This window comes from Mytilus trossulus, chromosome 11 (assembly GCF_036588685.1).
Source record: "Mytilus trossulus isolate FHL-02 chromosome 11, PNRI_Mtr1.1.1.hap1, whole genome shotgun sequence".
NCBI lineage: Eukaryota > Metazoa > Mollusca > Bivalvia > Mytilida > Mytilidae > Mytilus > Mytilus trossulus.
In genome coordinates this window covers 51,089,683-51,110,967 of record NC_086383.1, presented here as the reverse complement: position 1 = coordinate 51,110,967, position 21,285 = coordinate 51,089,683, and the positions used below count along the sequence as shown (strand labels likewise).

The window sequence follows — 21,285 nt, the reverse complement described above, 5'->3', positions numbered from 1 at the left end:
CTTAGCTGTATTTGGCAAAACTTTTAGGAATTTGGGTTCTCAATGTTCTTCAACTACTCATATCAAACGACCACTAAGGCCCCTAAATGGATAAGGGAATGAACTGATGAATAACAAACGATTATTTTGTTGTGTCACTCATAAGTATCACTCTCGCGAGATCTTCTGGAAAATGAGGCTTCTTATTAAAATAATCTATATAACTTTTTAACTTTTTGTTCTACCTTATTTGTAATAAAGCATACTGTTTTTAAATATTTTTTCTTGTCTTTGTACATTTTAATAATATCAGATAATTTTAGAATATGCAATAATGCTGACATATAGAAAAATCAAAAAAAATCCTTGTTTGACCTTTAAACTTGATCTCACAGAAATTACACTGCACTATCAATTGACGACAGATAAAACATGTTTCTAATGGAACATAATGTAGTCTTACGTGGCACGTGTAAGGTGGGGGCATTAAAAATCAATTTGTGTGGCAAATGTCACTGTACTTTTCTACAATTGCTTGATCAATACTTACTAACTCAAATTGAGAATCGTGTATGGGACAATTATACGATGTAAATTGGTTTCATATAAAAGTTTATCACCTACTTTTTGTTGGTCGAAAACTAGATCAGATGAGATGTATAGGCTTTGATGGAAGTCCTATTCTTAACACTATTTTGTTTGTCGGTTAAAATATACAATCAGATTTTTAAACAGACCGCAATGAATCTGTTCACGTGTGATGGTAACACGTGGCATTGTTTAAAAAGAAACAAAATTAATGGAAATGCATCAATTCAAATTTTTTTTTTCGAACATCATAATATTTGAAGTATATACATGGAAAAAAGTATTGCAACACCAAATTGAAATTCAAATTAAAAAAGAACTCTTTATATTTTTGTGATATAATTTGTTGAAATAGAACTTGTTAAACATTATTTAAATATATCCTGAGTTTAATCAATAAATATCGACTCCTCGTTGTTTTAAACACTTTAAATAACAAAATTTATAAAGTTATGTTATTGACACCTTGTAATTGGTCATCCACAATTCATAACTGCAACAAGATGGCAGATAATCGGCATGAGAAAAGCTGTCGCTGTGACAATTGCACTTATTGTTGGTCATCACCATTCCACTATAAGTCGTTTTGAGAATAAAAATCAGGCAACAAACGATGTTAAAGACCTACCGAGATCAAGAAGACCCCCTTTAATATCTGCTAGGGAAAATCAAGAATAATGAAGGTTTGTCAGAAGGAAACCCATTTAAAACAATTCAATCCTAAAAAGAGAGCCATACAGGAGACTTGTACATTCAATAAGCTCAAGAGGAGCATACCTGAGCATCTGATTGTTTGACTCTGATATTAGTTTTGATTCCTTGTATAGCGTTTTATTGACTGTTTTCCTTCTTGGCGAAGTTGTGTAACCCTTTATATCGAACAATAATAACAATAAGTCGATATAAAGGGTTACACAACTTCGCCAAGAAGGAAAACAGTCAATAAAAACGCTATACAAGGAATCAAAACTAATATCAGAGTCAAACAATCAGATGCTCAGGTATGCTCCTCTTGAGCTTATTGAATGTACAAATTATGCTAGAATTTATAGTTTAAAAACTATAGTCACAATTGGGAGATCGATGCTACACAGAACATGAAAGATCAAATTGAAAACTTTTTTTTTAAATTGCAAGTGAGACAACTAATATTAACATTTTGTAGGCGTATCTTGGAATTTTTCTTAACTAAGGGCATAATCTTTTTCTCTTTCATTTGACTAGTCTTGGTGCAAATTCCTTTGAGTCAAAACCTATACCTCTAAACGAGCTCCCAATCTTATGTTATTTTTTTTCAGCTCCAAAAATCTATTTGTTATATAATGTTTGCAAATTTATAGCGAAGGGGAGATAATTCTAACTGATTTTGACTCTACAAAATTTCAAACATCTTTTATTACTTATTTCAAACTATGCGTATTTAGTTTTCGATCTAATTATCTGTAGTGTGTTCATTCCATGATCAATCCTGGACATGACCGAATTCAAAAAGTTGAAAAGGGCATTTCCCTTTAAAGTTCTTAATTTTGTTATTTATTTGGCACTCTCTGTTATGAATAAGTTTCAAAGGTATTAATTTATTAGGTGACAAGTTTACAAAATTCTGCAAATACCGACGAAGAAAGTTTTCTATACAAATATAATTAGAACTATAAATGAATATGGTTGTTTTTACTTCTCTTTTTTTGAATTTGTACATCTAGACTAACCACAAATGATTGCACCATGATTATTACAAATTTTTGAATACTATCTTCAATTTAAGTGCTTGTTTTCCTTCTTTTTTTTTGCCTTTAATTTGCGTTTTATTGTTCTTTACGCATAAGCTGAGAGTTCGGGTTAAATATAACCTCATGAAAGTAAAGCAAGAGCAGTTTACCAATATTTCAAATCAAAATATACACATGGAAAAAAGTATTGCAGCACCAAATTGAAATTAAAATTTAAAAAAAAACACTCTTTATTTTTGTGTTATATAATTTGGTAAAATAGAACTAGTTTAACATTATTTAAGTATCGACTGAGTTTAATCAATAAATATCGACTCGATAAGATTTTATCTGCACATGCAGCTACTGTACCCGTAAACAACAAAACAGATGTTTTTATCCGCATTGTTTTCAACACTTTAAATAACCAAGCTTTTAAAGTTATGTAATTGATACTATGTAATGGGTCCTCGACAACTATTTACTCCAGCAAGATGACAGATTATCAGCATAAGAGAAGCAGGAATGTCGCGCATCACCATTGTACTATGCATCGTTTTGAGAATAATAAAAAAACTGGCAATAAACGAAGTTAAAGACCTTCCGAGATAAAGAACACCCCCTATAGCATTTGCTAGGAAAAAATCAAGCATAATGAAAGTTGGTCAGAAGGAAACTCATTGCATACAATACAATCCAAAAAAGAGAGTGGTGGACATACAAGAGCCTTTTAACAAGAACTGTTCGAGATCGATTCATCGCTACTGGTTATCGTGCGATAAGACCATTTCGGAGACCTTTGCTTACGAACAGTCATACAGTTTTCCGTATCCAATGTAGTGCAGAGATCGTCAAAGTTGGAAATTAGAATCGTGGAGAAAGATCCATTGTTCAAATGGAATTCGGTTCATCTTCCTTGGCCCAATCGTAGCCCGGATTTGAACCATATCGAGCATATATGGGACACTATTGATCATGAAATTGTTGCTGCTACCTAAGCAACAAATTAGTCGATTTATGGCAGGAATCAGAAGACGTTTAGATGCGGTTATCCGTTTGAATGGAGGCTGCGCACAAAGTACTTTTTCTTTGGCGTATAACGATCAACCATGCTGTGAACAGTCATCTGAAGATTCATTTTGAAATGTCTGACATTGTAAAGTTCGACTACAGTAAAAGTTGTCAAATGTATTTGTTTGTACAAAAAACACTTCATTTTGTTATTAAAGTTGTTGTTATATAGATATATTTTTTTTCAAACATTTTTTGTTGTTTCAATGCCAATGTTATCATAAACTAAGTTTCAATAATATTATACAAATATTTTATTATATTTCAACCCAAAAAAAGAGGCTGATTTTTCAAGTTTTAAAAAATCAAGATGTTGCAATACTTTTTTCCATGTGTATATATAAATCATAAGAACTGATACATGCGCATTTTGTGAAATAAACGCAAGCTTTTGCTTCATCATTTTATAAATAATCCTTGCAATGAACTGTGCATAACCTACTAGTATTATTGCAAATAATTGGTTATTTCATTTTTTGTCTAGATTCTATATGTTTTTCAATGTATCACTGTGTATATGTCAAATGCATTATCATATGCATTCAAACATTTGTCTGCAATCACAAGTGTATTCTATTATTGCTTTTTTAATGAATGATTTGATGATTCATATATATTGCATGCTTCGATCAAATATATTTTCTTTAATCTATACAATACATTATCTTTAATTGTGGAAACCTGATAAGACCTTTTCTCGATAGAATGTTTTGTGGTCGATTATAAACTTTTACACATCTATTCATTTGAAATGATTTCCTCAAAGTAAATGATCTGTGGTAAACAACTGATCTTCGTGAATTTCTTTAATTTGATGATATTTTACCTGGTATTTCGAATATCATTAAGGTCAAGTTATATCAAGGCTGTTCATCATTGTCAGGTGCTCTGGCCTATAATTTTTTATTTACTATAACTGCATTCAGATTGTAATCAATATGTGTATCGTGTAACGTATCAAATGCAGTTACATTTTTGGGCACATTTTAGTACATTCGTGTGACGCACATTTTATGATTATATTGTGGTGTACAGTGTGTGAAAGGTATTATTCTGTGCTTTGCATGTTGAGGTGTACTATCATATTACTTATTTATGTATTTCTCTTTAATGTGTGTTCATTATTTTATTTGCAATGCATTCTTGTTACGTATCCATAAATGTGCTATATAAGCGGACGTTTTCGGCTAGCCATAAACATACGTTCAACCTACTATTAATTTGTCCTTAAAATGTCTTGTAAAAGTCATGAATATGGCAGTTGTTATCATATAGTCCGTTTTTAATTATGCTGGCGTTTGTTTTTGTAGTAGTGTTAAAAGTGTTTCTGCTGTTCCGTTGTTTTCCTCTCATGGTTGATGTTTTTTTTCTGTTTTGGTACATGTATGTCACCCGAATTTGTTTTCGCTTAGCCGATTAATGACTATTGAGCAACGGTGTACTGTTTTTCATTGAAACAACAAAAGAGTACATCATCTTCTGATTTGTCGTAAAATTGAATATTGTTTTAAACAATGACTTTCATTTAGACTAGGTTTGTGATTTTCAGCTGTTTTATCTTGATCATCACCGAAGAGACTTAAAATTTAATGTTTTGAAGATGACATTTCAACTATCCTGTAACACCCCTGCTCCAGTTTCAGGAAGAGTTGGAACACTCGCTTACCTGTTCACTTGTATGTCCATTTTAGTCAATATGTCATTTGATTGAGTTAAACCATTTCAATAGATTTTTTTATAGTGTGTCTTTCTAAGTAGTGATTTACACTATTATTGCGGTTTATTAAAACGTTTAAACGCGCAGCAATTGTTTGAATCTTCTGTTTAGTTGGTGCCGTTTGTCTATGTGGTATCTTAAAGTGTTTTTCGTTCCTAATTTTTTACAGCTTTCATTTCGGTGTGAGCCAAGGCTCCGTGATAAAAATCGAAGTCTACTTTGATCTGTAATGGTTTACTTCACAAATTGTGACTGGGATTTAGAGTTGTCTCATTAACACTCATACCACATCTTCTTATATATATTTAGTATAGTGAAGCTTTCACACATCTTGGTAGGTTCAGAGGCAGATTCAATAACAACCTACGATCTTATCAAATTTCTTTTATAACGCTATTAAAGTTCTAAATATAAAAAAAGCACCCGGAGAACATTTACGTATTTATAATATAATATGCAAAAACTATACAAAGAACAACATATTTGAGTAATGCTGTCCTGTAACACCATGAGGACTTTATGTGTATATCTTTATAAAAGAAATGAACATTATCATATGATATACCCTAGTATACATATTAAACACCTTGTTATATTCTAAATAACATCAAGATTATGAATGGTCATTTCCTACTCAAAATGTAGTTTTCCCTAATTTAAACATGAATAGGATTTCATATATTTTACGGTGTAGCTCTACCTATTTGACAAAGGAAGCAATTGAATCGTCAAAGTCCTGAAACCATGGTTTGTGCTGAGCAGCCATAGTACCAGAAAAGACCGATTTAAATGGCTGGTCTCTGTAAGTGATTATATTCGCCATTTTATCATGCTCCCACTTGTGGAATAATGCTCCAGCCTTTGGTGCATCTGAATGATATCCAGTTCCGTCGCTTAGATCTTGAATAAAATCGGCTTGTATGTTAATGTCATCATGACAATCTTTAACGTTTTTACGTCTTTGTACCCATTTTTGCTCCTCTTTCTTCATTTCTTTAATGCTCTTTGGTTCGTTCGGTAAAGTTTCAGTAATAAACCTAAATGATAAGTTTGATAATGAGTACAAGAATATATTCCTAGAAGATATACAACTCGTCTAATCATCAACCCAAAAATGTTTGATCTGTAAATTTGCTTTCCTAGAAGATATATATGTAGATACAAATTCTGAACAATGTTTAGTAATACAATTGTGAGATAGTGGTTATCTGCACAAGCCATCCAAATGGTTACAGTCAAACTTCATAAACTGAAAGTTAATGTAAAAATATTCTTTGTAATTTGGTTTGCATTTTTTGAATCTACCCAGGCTACTGATTTTCAGGGGTCAAACAATTGAGGAAGCGAAAGGAGATATTAAATCCAAAAACAATCCAAACCATGTGTGCTAAAGCATAGTTTGTATATGGTCATCTAGAGGTCAGTATGCGGTCTTTAGCAATTATTATTAGAGTAACACTCTAATACATTCTACTGCACCTACACAGGGAAACAGACAAATCAATATACTACAAATGTATTCATTAAACAAAATATGTGAGGAATACATAAAAGATACAAACGTTGAAGGAGAACATTAAAGACATACAGTATTGAGTAATACATTTTGTAATATAAGTTGCTTAAAAATTAAAAATCTTAGGGTATAAACAAATTTGTTCCGGAATTTTTAATGTAACATGGACATTGTAAGGAGTGTATGATTTTCTTTCGCTTTTCGACATAATTATAAAGAGGATGTACCTGGATATCCATAGTCCCTGTGCATCAAACATTGTGAACGAGAAGTACTGGTCCTGCGTTCCCATGTAAAACAATTTTCGATTACCACCATTCAACCAGAGGGATCCCTTGTATAAACCAGCAGGATACACCGACAGCGTTGACACCAGGCGTAAACTGTCTTCCAGGCACGGAAAACTGTATTTGTAACCTGTACACAGAATTATTGAATCTACTTCCGCCGAACTTGCGTCGATAAAATTGACCACTTTTCCATCAATTTTCTTTATTAATGGTCGTTCTTCAATTCCAGCTGGCCATTTAAAGTTCATTGGTTTCGACCTATAAGATGTGACAATACTTTTTGCTCCAAATTTCAAACATTGTAGGGATACATCTTCCGCGGAATAACTAGCTCCAACAACCAATACACGTTGACCTTTGAACTGTGCAGCATCCCGGAAGTCATGGGAATGAATTATTCGTCCAGGAAAACTATCAATGCCATCAAAAGTTGGTTTGTTCGGATTATTGAATATTCCACTAGCAACGATAACGTGTGTAAATTTGCTTTCGAATGTGCGACCTGTTTTAAGTTCTTCCGCTATCACTGTAAAGTCATCTGATTTTTTGTTGTAGGTCACATACCTTACAATGGTGTTCCATTTGATAAAACGCTTTAAATCTGATTTACTTTTCTTGACAAGCCTCCCTGAAAAGGACAATTTAAAGGTATAACGTATGCGTATTCATTTTTCACCAAAACAATTTGATTCATTGTTAGAAAAAAATCAAATTAGATTATTATTCTGACGTTAGTTTAAGACATCACCACTACCTTTTAGTATATTATAATTACACTACTTAAAATCGAGAATTAAAATGGGGAATGTGTGAAAGACCCAACAACCCGACCAAAAGCAGAAAATGGCCAAATGTCACCAATTGGTCTAAAACACAACTAGAAAATGACCAAATGTCACCAATGGGTCTACAACGCAGCTAGAAAATCCACAAATAAGAGGCAGGTTTCAGTTAGCCTCAAAACAAAAATATGTACTAGTTCATTCAAAATCGATGTCATACTTAACTCCGAAAGATATAAATGAACTTATCTTTTTTTTAAATACAAGACTAACATAGGACAGAGCATCGTGATTAGGGACAGGCACAAAAGTACAGGTATTTTTCATGATAATCCGTACTTTTGATTTTTCTGAGAAATTTCAAAATCTTATTTTGTTTTCTCAATAAGATGAAACACTCATAAGAGCACGTGCTTCACGTGACAACAAAGCAAAGCAAAACACATAAAAATGTAATATAACTTATCATTTCACATGAGCTAAAAAATGTAAATCATCAAATAAACCAGGCTATAAATTATGTCCGCCAGACGCGCGTTGCATCTAGAATTATAGACATGATACATGATAAATCGTCCATGACGCTCCAATAAAAAGGAATTGTCACACAAATAAATTACATCACAGCTCTAGAGAAAAATAAAAAGGAAAATACCTTCCATGTAATCTCTCAAGACGCGACGTGGAGGAAAAGATGGTATAGCTTTTCCATAATGGTCATCAAATGTGTAATCCGGATACTCTAGGCCTTCTTTCGGACCATTCGACCACAGATGTTTGTACATGCCACCATGACATAGTTCTCCAAATTCATCAGTTCCTATAATAACGAAAGAAGAGTTTATTTTCGTGGAATATTTTGTGTCTTGGAAGGACCATAAAACATTATAAGTGCAATTACAGTTATATATATTGTCTCATTTCAGAAGAATGCATCATTTCTTTATTTGAAAATCAATCATTTTGAAGCTTTTGTCATTTTCTACTGTGATTAATACAAATATAAAAGTATAATGCAAAACTTGAAGTCTGAAAAAAAAATTCATAAGATTTTTGTGATTTCTGAGAAAACAATATGCACAAAATATCTTAAAGTCAATTTTTGGAGAAGAAAAAAATATATATATTAAGTTTAAAATCAAATCATCCCTGAGTTTCGTTTAGTGGTTCGTTTGGTGATGGTGGTTTTTTTTGTGTTGGTTTTTTTCTCGTTTTTTCCTTCCGCTTATCAATTTGGATTATCCGTTTGAAATCATTCGTCTCTTTAGATAGACCATTATTGTGCCTTACTTTAATTACTTTGAGGCAAATTGTATACACTATCAGAAGAGTCCTTGGTGGTCTAGTGGTCTTAGGAGTTCGCCTATTGCACTGCATTCTTTTAAAGATCTAGTTGAAGTACCAAAAAAATGTATTCATCTTTTAATCCTTATAAATATGCCTAATCAAATGCAGTAGTTATTTAGAGAATATTTATTATTTACCCGTCATCCATGTAAAGTTCCAAAGCCCAAGCCACGTGTCACTTTTCTCGTAGCAGACGACTTCCGTCGAAGAATCGCCGATCTGATCAAAGTGAAATAATGCTGTCATACCACAAGGCCCTGCCCCAATGATACAAACTTTCCGTTTACTACCCATTGTGTTCCTTTAGGAAAAAGGGACTACAAACAGCAAATTGTTCAAAGTTCCACAATTATACTAAAAATAAGATATTATGATAGGATTAATGGGGGAAATTTATCGAGAGTTTAAGTGTTTCGGGAACATCTGAAACTTAAATCTCGCAAATTGAGATAGAAGGGGGAACTTTTTTTCAAAAAAAGAAATGTTGTGGCGTTTTAACTATTTTGATCTGAGCGTCACTGAAGAGTCTTATGTAGACGAAACGAGCGTCTGGTGTATAAAATTATAATCCTGGTACTTTTGATAACTTTTCGTTTCGATTGATTATTTACCGGTCTTTTAGTATTCCTCACTTTAGTTTCTTAAAGGTAGTACGTACTTTAGTTAAATCAGATAAAAACTAAAATACCAAACGCCGAGGAAAATTCAAAACGGAAAGTCCGTACTAAAATGGCAAAATCAAAAGCTCAAACACATTAAGCGAATGGATAACTACTCTCATATTCTTGACTTAGTACAGGCATTTTGTGATGTAGAAAACGGTGAATTAAACCGTGTTATATAGCTAGCTTAACCTATCACTTGCATGACAGTCGCATAACATTTCATTATATTGACAGCAGTGTTAACAAAAACAGACGCATAAGGCAATAATGTCGTAATGACAAAACACGGAATATAGCAATCAACTCTGCACTGCAACCACAACAATCACACAAACAAACAAACAAACATGCAAAAACAAACCCCCAAAAAGTACTCAGACAAAGCACATCATTAAAAATGAAAAACAAGAAAACAAGAATTTTCAATAGCACAATAACGGGTTTCATAAGCACACGCCATATGCATCAAGGAAACACAGAAAGGCACACAGACAAAGCAAACTAGCAAAAACGAAAAACAAAAATACATAAATTTACAATTACACAATAACACAATGACAGGGTGTACACGTACAGAGACATGCAAAATGTACATCATAAAAAACAGAATAAACAGTTAAAGTAATATTCATAAATGAAACTAAAAGAATATTATAACACGTTATCGAGATGATAAACAACGTCAGGACCCAGAATCTATACTTCAATATAGAAAGATTTTTTTTCTGTCTTTTAAAATAGAATTTACCGATCTATTAAGATATTAGATAATTCTTTATAAAATATTTAAAAACAATATACAAAAACAATTCGGTGACAAACCAAAGACATTACAACAAATTTTAAATTTACCTGCTTTTCATAAAACCTCTCGATGATTGTATTAACGAAATAGTTAAGCGGTTGTCTTGATGTTGATAAATGTATATCATACCTAAGTAGTGGACATAAACAAATATTTTATCACCAGGTCAATATCAATATTGATAGTGGACATGGCCGAAGGTTAAATAAGTACAAGTGTCCTGTAAAAGACAGATAAACTGACGATGAACAAATAATTTGTCACTAGGTAATTTAAGGTTAAATTAGTGCAATTGTCCAAAAGACACAGTGAGGTCTTCAACATGGAGGCGGGGAAGCATAAAACCTCAATGTAAAGAACTTGATAGTATTTCGATGGCACTAAACAATACAAAACGCATTTGCTCTTTGAAAAACAGGAACAATACCGTGAAATGTTCGTCGGCTGTTCAAGAAAAATAACATACACATTTTCTTTAAATTTTGAAACTGATAACTTGAGAAACAAACAGTATTTATTATATTATTTATTTACTCACATGAAACAAACCGGGATGCGGTATTCAGTACGTAGGTGGAACTGGACGATATTTAGCTAAACGCACGCAAGAACACCTATATTGTTTTAAAATACCAAATCAATTCAAAAGTATCATTTATTAACATCTTAATATACAGTTCAACTTTTAGAAGTAGCAAATGAGCAGCCTGGTGAATCTCATTCAAAGTTTGTACGATCAAGGAAAATAATTGAACTAATTTGGATTAAAAAATTACAGACAGTCTACCCTCTTGGTCTTAATGATAATATCATGGGAATGGTAATATATCAAGAACCGATTATGTTAACATTTTGGATATAATTTCTAAAACTGTTCGTAAAAATCGTTCTCATGGACGTAGAAAAAATCGCAATCATAGAAAATTTCCGACCAATTTACAGGATTGCAACACAATTTCATAGTGCAGTCCTTAGTATGAAATCGTTCAAATTATAATGGCATATAATATTGTTATTCTAAACTGTTTCCAAATATATATCATGAAGATCATACTAAACATTTTATTAAAATAAAGTTTGTCAATAAAGGTTTATATTTTGTCAATATTGCCGGTTTTTAAACGACCATTCTGTTAAAGACCAAATTCCTGGATATTTTGATAATACTGAAATCCCTCTTATTTGTTATATTTACAAGAAATCTACCCGGAAATATGTGAATAATTAAAGCCAAAGATACACCTGTCATGTATTTGCAGTAATTTCGAATATACGTATGGCCCCATTACCTATGTCATAACAGTAGATCTTAACTTCGTTTGCGACCGAGAGTTAAAACCATTCCCCAGTAAAGGACCTAAATATCGTCAATTATTTATTGGAATGAGTGCCGTTATATCATCCACGACCTACTCCGTACTTACTGATTGAAATGGGAAAAACGGGAAAAAGCTGACAACAACCTTTGGACTGTTTTTTTTTAATTCCGTAATGAAGATAGTTGATATTCGTATACTATAAGTTGTCATGCTTTGACCCAACTAACATGATTATTTAGACGGTGTCAACATTTTTAGAACGGTGAAGGCGAATTTTTACTCTTAACAACAACCATAAAAATCCTATTTCGCGTATCAAACATAAACTAAAAGGACTAGCCAAGGAATTTGTTTTTATCCCGGCTGATAAAGCTGCTAATAATATCATTATAGTTTGACGCAAATATTATATTGAGGTTCTGCAAAAGGAAATCACAAATTCACCAACATTCAAACTGACTTCATTTTCAGAAAACCACATCTGTAACAAAAGCAAACTTTTAGCTACTTCTTTACAAGCAGAACAAACTACAATGCAAGTCCCAACTATGTACTGGCTTCCAAAGCTACACAAACAACCTTACAAATATAGATTTATTTCAAGCCATTGTTCCACTACTAAATTGTCTATTCTACTTACTAGTATACTTTGTACAATAAAATTTGTTCAAATAAGGCCCTAAAAATAGTGGAATAAATTACTTTTGGAGTGTCAAAAACTCCTTAGAAGTACTTGATGCACATGTTGGTGATTTTAAATCTGTTTTGATTTTTCTACCCAATATACCACTTTGCCTCATATTCTCATTGAGAAAAAATTCACATGCCTTATAAACTGGGAATTTAAAAAGTCTGAATGCAAGCACATATGTTCTAACTCTTATATGTCATTTTTAGTAGCAATAAACAAAAGAGCTATGTTAATTGGACATGCTTTATTATTATATTTGTGCTTGAATTTTTTACTTGATAACATTTGTGTTCGTTTTGAAGATTCCGTATATCGTCAAGTTATTGGAATTCTAATGGAGACTAACTGTGCACCACTTATTGCGGACCTGTTTTTGTATTGTAATGAGTTACAATTTATGACTTAAATTAGCAAAGACCCATCGAAACAATATTTGATATAGATATTTGACAATACTTTTAGATATTTGGATGATATATTGGCTCTCAATAATGACGACTTCAGTATATATGTTCCAGACCGTATTAGTATTTGGACCGTACGCGTACCGTCTGGACCGTATGCGTACTTTTTCAAAATACTTATACGGTCGGATTGTACGCGTACGGTCTGACTAATATTTTTTAAAAAGTTGGTCAAATTTATTAGATACAAATGCATATAGCAGATCAACATAATTTAACTATCAAATTAATATAAAAAAAAGTTCAATTGTAATTGAAACACAAACTTCATATTTTAACTTTTTTTAATTCACGCTAATTAAATATGTTAATCTCTTGTAAAGCATGTCGATCAGTAATACATTAATTGCATTATGAAGGCTGAAATTGAATATATCGGAAGTAAACATAAAGTGGGAGTTCAACTGTTTTTGGATATTTAGCAATTTTATCAAAAAATGCAAATGCAAAAGAACATGCATGAACTGCATACATGAAAATGCTAAAAATATTACGTTACTTGAATTGTGTCACCTTGGGCGAAAGTACCAAAATTGGATTCAGATATACGATTAAACAAATATTTAATTTCAATTGTTGGTTTGTTCATTTTATCTATCTAATTGTAATACATTATCAATAACAATTTGAAAAACTAAAAATAAAGATTGTTTCAATTTAACCAATATGATCAAATAACATGTATAGTCAGCTCGTACTGGACCGTACGCGTATTCTCATACGGTCCGACCGTACGCGTATGGTCGGACCGTATGAGTTTACGTATACGGTCCGGACCGTACGCGTACGGTCCAAATACTCATATGGTCTGGAACATTTAATAACAGTTTAATTGGGGTCTGGAGCTGGCATGTCAGTTAACTGCTAGTAGTCTGTTGTTATTAATGTATTATTGTCATTTTGTTTATTTTCCTTTGTTATATCTTCTGACATCGGACTCGGACTTCTCTTGAAATGAATGTTAATGTTTGTATTGTTACGCGTGTACTTTTCTACATTGGCTAGAGGTATAGGGAGCGGGTTAAGATTTCATAAAGCAATTTTGCGCCTGTTCCAAGTCATGCAGGAGCCTCTGGCCTTTGTTAGACTTGTATGAATAATTTGAGTTTCTTTTGTATAATTCGGAGATTAGTATGACGTCCATTATCACTGAACTAGTATACACTCTTTTAAAGGGGCCAGCGGAAGTTGTCGCTTTGATATATTCCCCATTTCCTTTCTCAATTTTTAAAATATTGGTAGCTGTGCAATACTTATCAACCTGGGGTCGGTAACAAGAAATTTTATTTAGAGAGGTCGTAAGTATTGAGTTAAGGGGAATATAAGATAATTATAAGATCACTCAAAGAGTGTAAATCAAAGCTCCCTCAGGTCGTCCGCTCTTATTTCTCCCTTAAGTTGCATCGTAATAGTTTTCAAGTTACGAGTTCTTAATAATTTTCTGATGTCTCCGTTTTTGGTTCCTCGCAAAGAAATTAGAATCACCTTAAATGAATCTAAGAAACGATTTAATGAACGATTAAATGCGCATAACAATCAACTATCCATTTAACATGAGGAAAACAATTCTGGCCGCAGACCACCATGATTGTTCTTCCGGACCTTTTTTTGATAAAAGTTCAATTGAATTAAGAAATGTGCACCGCTTCAAACATGAAATTATTTTAACTGCTTATAGAACATCATTATTTTAATAAAAATATGATTGTCTCAGGAGAATCCTTTTGAGGGCCCTTTTATTCACCAAGCCAATGGTAGGATTTGAATCGAGTATACATGACGAGTCTCAAATGACGTAGGCTTATTTTTCCATCCTACCGTTCCTTTCATACAAATCACTACTAGAATGGTTTACTTTTATAATTTGTAATTTGGATGGAGAGTTGTCTCATTAGCACTCATACCACATCTTCTTATATTTTTTCACGTTAAAAAATATTTTTTTCACATTTCAAAATAAAATTGAGAATGGAAATGGGGAATGTGTCAAAGAGACAACAACCCGACCAAATAAAAAAACCAACAGGTCTTCAATGTAGCGAGAAATTCCCGCACCCGGAGGCGTCCTTCAGCTGGCCCCTAAACAAATATATACTAGTTCAGTGATAATGAACGCCATACTTATTTCCAAATTGTACACAAGAAACTAAAATAAAAATAATACAAGACTAACAAAGGCCAGAGGCTCCTGACTTGGGACAGGCGCAAAAATGCAGCGGGGTTAAACATGTTTGTGAGATCTCAACCCTCCCCCTATACCTCTAACCAATGTAGAAAAATAAACGCATATCAATACGCACATTCAAATTCAGTTCAAGAGAAGTCCGAGTCTGATGTCAGAAGATGTAACCAAAGAAAATAAACAAAATGACAATAATACATAAATAACAACAGACTACTAGCAGTTAACTGACATGCCAGCTCCAGACTTCAATTAAACTGACTGAAAGATTATGATTTCATCATATGAACATCAGGCACAATCCTTCCCGTTTGGGGTTTAGTATCATACCATCATAACATTTATGAGAAGAACATAACCCGTGTCATGCCAACAACTGTTTTTAGAATAAATGTCTTTAGTTCCGACGCAAAGACCTTATCAGTGACTCAATATTAACGCCAAAATATGCAATCTTTAATGACTTGACAACAGTATCGTAATTATATCCCTTCTTAATCAGTCTATTTAAAGGTTTTGTAAGTTTCTGAGGTGAATACTGACACCTTTGTGCTTTATACAGAATATTTCCATAAAAAAATGGATGTGAAATACCTGAACGTATAAAAAGTCTGCATGTTGAGCTATATTAACGAATGATGTCTTTATACCGATGATAAAATTTAGTAAATGTTTTGACTAGTTTGTGATATCGAAAACCCTGGTATAATAATTTTTCAGTAATATATAAATTTCTCTAGTTAAAATCTAAAACAGTGTTACAAACACGAGCGAATCGTACAAGTTGAGATATATAAACACCGTAAGATGGTGACAAGGGAACGTCACCATCTAAAAACGGATAATCAACGATAGGAAATGAAAAATCATCCCTTTTATCATAAATTTTATTATCCAGCTTTCCGTTAGTGAAATAGATATCAAGATCCAGGAAAGGGCAGTGGTCATTATTAGTATTAGCTTTATTTAAAGTAAGTTCAGCAGGATAAATTTCTTTAATATACATACTGAAGTCGTCATTATTGAGAGCCAATATATCATCCAAATATCTAAAAGTATTATTAAATTTGTTTATCAGATGTTGTTTTGATGGGTCTTTGCTTATTTTTGTCATTAATTGTAACTCATAACAATACAAAAAGAGGTCCGCAATAAGTGGTGCACAGTTAGTCCCCATTGGAATTCCGATAATCTGACGATATACGGAATCCCCAAAGCGAACAAAAATGTTATCTAGTAAAAATTCAAGGGCATATGTAGTATCAAAGCATGTCCAATTAACATAGTTTTTTTTGTTTATTGCTACTAAAAAATGACCTAAAAGAGTTTGAACATATATATTCACATTCTGATTTTTTGAATGCCCATTTAATTAGGTGTGTGAATTTTTTCCCGAAATATTGGTATGATTGGCCCGAAATTTTCTTTGATTGCGATTTGTTCTACGACCGTGAGAACGGTTTTTACGAACAGTTTTAGAAACTATATCCAAAATGTTAACGGAATAGCCATCTTACAAAAAATTAAATCACAAAAATACTCAACTCCGAGGAAAATTCAAAACGGAAATCAAGTCATTAACCAAATGGAAAAATCAAATGATTAAACACATCAAACGAATGGACGACACTTATCATATTCCTGACTTGTTACAGGCATTTTCAACGTGTAAAAAAATGATGGATTGAACCTGGTTTAAAGAGCTGAACCTCTTACTTGTATGACAGTCTTGTCGAATGCCATGATATTGATTACGATGCGAAAACAAAAAAGACACAATAGGCAAAAATGTAAATAAAAAACAAAACAGATATACAAAAACAACACCCAACCCACTAAAAACTGAAGATGATTTTAGATGATTTGGAAGGGTAAGCAAATCCTGCTCCACGTGTTGCGCCCATCGTGTTGATTATTATATTACAAAGTCGGTAAATAATTGGTCAACCAACTCATTATGGCTTCCGTAAAATTTAAGAAGTGATGATTTAAACTTCACCATTTGGAACTCTTGGTTTAAAATCGAAAAAGGTCACAAATTTCTCCTTGCTTTATATTTAACACTTCTCTCAACAAGCCAAAATTGTAATGATTTACAAAAAAAAAGAAACTACCATCCTCCACATACATGGCCAATAAAACACTGATATATAATTTCCTATTCAGATGAATTAATAATTAGAATAAAAAAAGTTCTAAGGTGGACGTATTAACTTTTTAAAGCAACTTGTTCTAATATCAACAAGTGAATGTATGTGTAGCTAAGAGTAGTCGGGACCACTCTTACAAAAAATGTCAAGTGAAGCTAATGTTCTTGGTACACCCCTAAGTTGCTAAGTTTGTTTTAAGAACTCTTAATAACTGACCAAAATTTAAGATTGATTTTGTGTTACCGGATTTAGTAAGAATACATTAAGGTAGATGTAAGAATCGTTCTTAAACCATGCACTTTTTCAAAACACTAAGGGCTGTCAATCATTCTAAGATAGGTCTGAGGTAGGGTCTTGTTACATTCTTAAATCTTAAGACGCTTTATACGTTCGTAAGACATACGAATGCTTCTTGTTACCGGCCCCTGATCAGATCTATTTGATGTATCAATATTAAAAAAAACTTATCATCCTGATCACATCTATTTTGTGTATCAATATTAAATAAAATAGGTTAATCTCCTCGACAAGTTTACTACCTCTGATTTCAGATTACGTAACAAAACACAACATACAGATAAGTTATACATAGTATGAATAAAGGAAAATGAAAATGTGAAACTTAAAAATTAAATAAATTAAAATTTGATCAATTCAGATAAAAATTCAAATTTCAGGGATCTATGAAAATTTGTTGACGTGAAAATCAATACGACGAAGACATACTTGATAATTTGGTTGTAATTAGCTTTGAACTAGCCTACAGTAAGTACTCTATTTTTGCTGCTTTGTTATTATTTTTTGCCTCGGACCGATTATTTACATCATAAATACATCATGCAGATAAGATATGAATATGAATGTAAGGAAAATGAAAACTTAAAACTTAAAAAATGAAAATATAAAACTTGAAAAATGAAAAAAAATAAACGACCATTTAAGACAAAAGTCAAAATTCTAGGGATCTATGAATACTTGAATTCGGGAAGAGCAACATGATTAAAACATTCTGGATAACTTAGTTGTAGTTGGGTTGTAGTTAGTCTCCAGTAACTGCAAGTACTCTTATTTCGCTTTATTTCTATTATTTTGTACTTCGGACCGATCATTCAGTCAGGTTAAGCAAATTGCTACTGATTTTTACCCTAATTATGTTCTCATGTTGTATTGTTACACCACTGTCTCGGGTAAAGGAGGGTTCAGTGATCAAAATCATGTTGAAACCCGCAATATCCTGTATGTGTCTGTCCGAAGTTATGAGCCTCTAGTTCAAATAATAACGGTACCAATTTTCCTGCACCAGATGCGCATTTCGACAATTCATGTCTCTGCAGTGATGCTCGTGGCCAAAATATTTGAAATCCAAAGCTTGTTTTTGATTCCTCACTGTCTGTCTTATTTGATTTGTTTTGTTATAAACTAAGCCGTTGGTTTTCTTGTTAAAATTCTTTCATATTTTCAATGTGTGGGCCTTTAACAGCCGACTTATACGGTTTAGAGTGTTCATTGTTGAAGGGCGAACGCTTGCTTATAAGTAGTTTCATCTGCTTCATTTAAGCAAGGATTTGTATAGTGTCACTGTACAAACCCTCGATTTGACCTATGGTGGGTAGTTGTCTCATTAGCAAAATTTCAAGATTGTTCAAGTCATACAACATCTCATGATTTATATATCATCAATATCCTAATCGTATCTACTGTCAACTATTGAATAGTTTTAATATTATTTTCTGTCAATTTATTGAATATTGAATATTGAATGGTTTCAACAATTTCATCTGACAATTATTGAATAATTTTAATAATTTCTTCTGTCAATTATTGAATAGTCTTGATAAATTCTACTGTCGACTATTGAATAGTTTTAACAATTTCTTCAATTTTTTTCTGTCAATTTATTGAAAAGTTTTAATAATTTCTATTGTCAACTATAAAATTATTTTAATAATTTCTACTGTCAACTGTTGAATAGTTTTAATAATTTCTGCTGTCAATTATTGAATTATTTTAATAATTTCTTCTGTAAATTATTGAATAGTTTTAATAATTTCTTCTGACAATTATTGGATAATTTTGATAATTTCTACTGTAAATTATTGAATAGTTTTAATAATTTCTATTGTCAACTATTAAATTATTTTAATCATTTCTACTGTCAACTATTGAATAGTTTTAATAATTTCTTCTGTAAATTATTGAATAATTTTAATAGTTTCTACTGTAAATTATAAATTAGTTTTAATAATTTTAAATTGTCAACTATTGAACTTTTGATAATTTCTACTGTCAATTATTGACTAGTTTTAATAATTTCTACTGTCAATTATTGAAAAGTAAATTCCACTGTCGACTATTGAATAGTTTAAACAATTTCTTCTGTTAATTGTTGAATAATTTTGATAGTTTCTACTGTAAATTATTAATTAGTTTTAATCATTTCTACTGTCATTTATTGAATAATTTTGATAAATTCTACTGTCGACTATTGAATAGTTTTAATAATTTTTACTGTCAACTATTGAAGTTTAAAATTTGATAATTTCTACTGTCAATTATTGAAAAGTAAATTCCACTGTCGACTTTTGAATAGTTTAAACAATTTCTTCTGTCAATCATTGAATAGTTTTAATAATTTCTATTGTCGACTTTTGCATAGTTTTGATAATTTTTATTGTCAACTATTGAAGTTTTGATAATTTCTACTGTCAATTATTAAATAGTTTTTATAATTTCTTCTGTCAATTATTGAATAGTTTTAATAATTTCTTCTGTGTTCTATATATTGAATTGGTTTAATAATTCTTAATTTGTCAAAGGAGAATCTAATTAACATATATATTTTAAATGGTATCAGAACGGAAGCATCAAATATTGTATTTATCTGTTAACTACTGTTTAACATCAGTTGTATCAAACCAATTATGGAAAAAGAAAAATAACACAAAACATCATTAGATTAGCTGTGCATTATTTAACATACTGATCACATATATTTTGTGTATCAATATTAAATAAAATAGGCTAATCTTCTCGACATGTATGTAACCTCTGATTTCCGATTACGTAACAACACACATCATGCAGATATATTCGAGGTGGCGCTTTACTAGATTGCCCGTTCTCAAATAAATGGTCTTCACAACCAAAAAGCGTGTCCTTCGTCTAATATTACATGTTTAAGATTAGGTAATGAACTACATAATACAATATCAGGTCAACATCAGACAAACAAGAGGATATAATAATTTGCACGGTTTGTCAGATCATATGATTTGTGAACATTTTGGCACACTTCGGCTGATCTGACAATCATGCCATATTTAATTACCGAAATGTACTGATGTTTGTCAATAGCAATTTAAAAAAGTTGGCAAAATAACATTACATTTGGAATTTGAAGACAGAATGTAGACAATAAAAAAAATACACTGAAAACACACCATGAACATGTCATATTTACAATTCTAATATGACGTGCTTCTTTCGCTTTGTAAACAAACCTATGCTCTAAATCCAATAAAATGTGTTTGCACATGCGAATATTGACTACTGTAGAATAATGAATTTTATTAAATTGTTATGCATTTGATAAACTTCATTAATTCATAACACTTCCAAACTCTTTGCTGGGTCATCCAAGTGCTCCACGAAACCTCTTTCTAAATTATTAACATCTATTTTATCAGCAATCAAAGACGGGCTTCAAAGTTGTTGTGAAACTGCCTATTCTATAGAGGTGGATACTTAAAAAAAATCCAAAGATCTTTTAGAGTACATATAATCTAACTCTCTTTCAACTTGTAACAGTATTAAAATATTTGACTTTTCTCCTCTTTACACAGTTATTCCACATTCCAAACTAAAAGACCAATTGAAAGAGTTGATATTGCTTTGCTTCATAAAAAGAATGGCCAAAGTAAATACAAATATCTTGTCTAAGGGAGGGATAAATCCTACTTCATAAAGGATCACTCTTATTCAAACAAAAAAAATCTCTAAAACTGATATTA

General features: G+C 31.8%; 1 protein-coding gene across 1 annotated transcript; it reads right to left on the bottom strand.

The window, feature by feature from the left end:
- Positions 1-5,586: 5,586 nt before the first annotated feature.
- On the bottom strand, positions 5,587-10,584 carry LOC134690455 (trimethylamine monooxygenase-like). Its single transcript, XM_063550427.1, has 5 exons — positions 10,517-10,584; positions 9,137-9,353; positions 8,308-8,472; positions 6,808-7,498; positions 5,587-6,101 (listed from the first exon to the last, which is right to left on the bottom strand). The coding sequence occupies exons 2-5, from the start codon at positions 9,291-9,293 to the stop codon at positions 5,765-5,767; spliced, it is 1,350 nt and encodes a 449-aa protein (XP_063406497.1). The 5' UTR covers positions 9,294-9,353; positions 10,517-10,584; the 3' UTR covers positions 5,587-5,764.
- Between the last annotated feature and the right edge of the window lie 10,701 nt (positions 10,585-21,285).

Excerpts from the sequence above, each read along its gene's own strand:
- LOC134690455 (XM_063550427.1), bottom strand. The coding sequence starts at position 9,293 with ATGGGTAGTAAACGGAAAGTTTGTATCATTGGGGCAGGGCCTTGTGGT. Across the intron at positions 8,473-9,136 it reads GAACTTTACATGGATGACGG|GAACTGATGAATTTGGAGAA; the intron begins GTAAATAATAAA and ends TCGTTATTATAG. Across the intron at positions 7,499-8,307 it reads CTTGAGAGATTACATGGAAG|GGAGGCTTGTCAAGAAAAGT; the intron begins GTATTTTCCTTT and ends TGTCCTTTTCAG.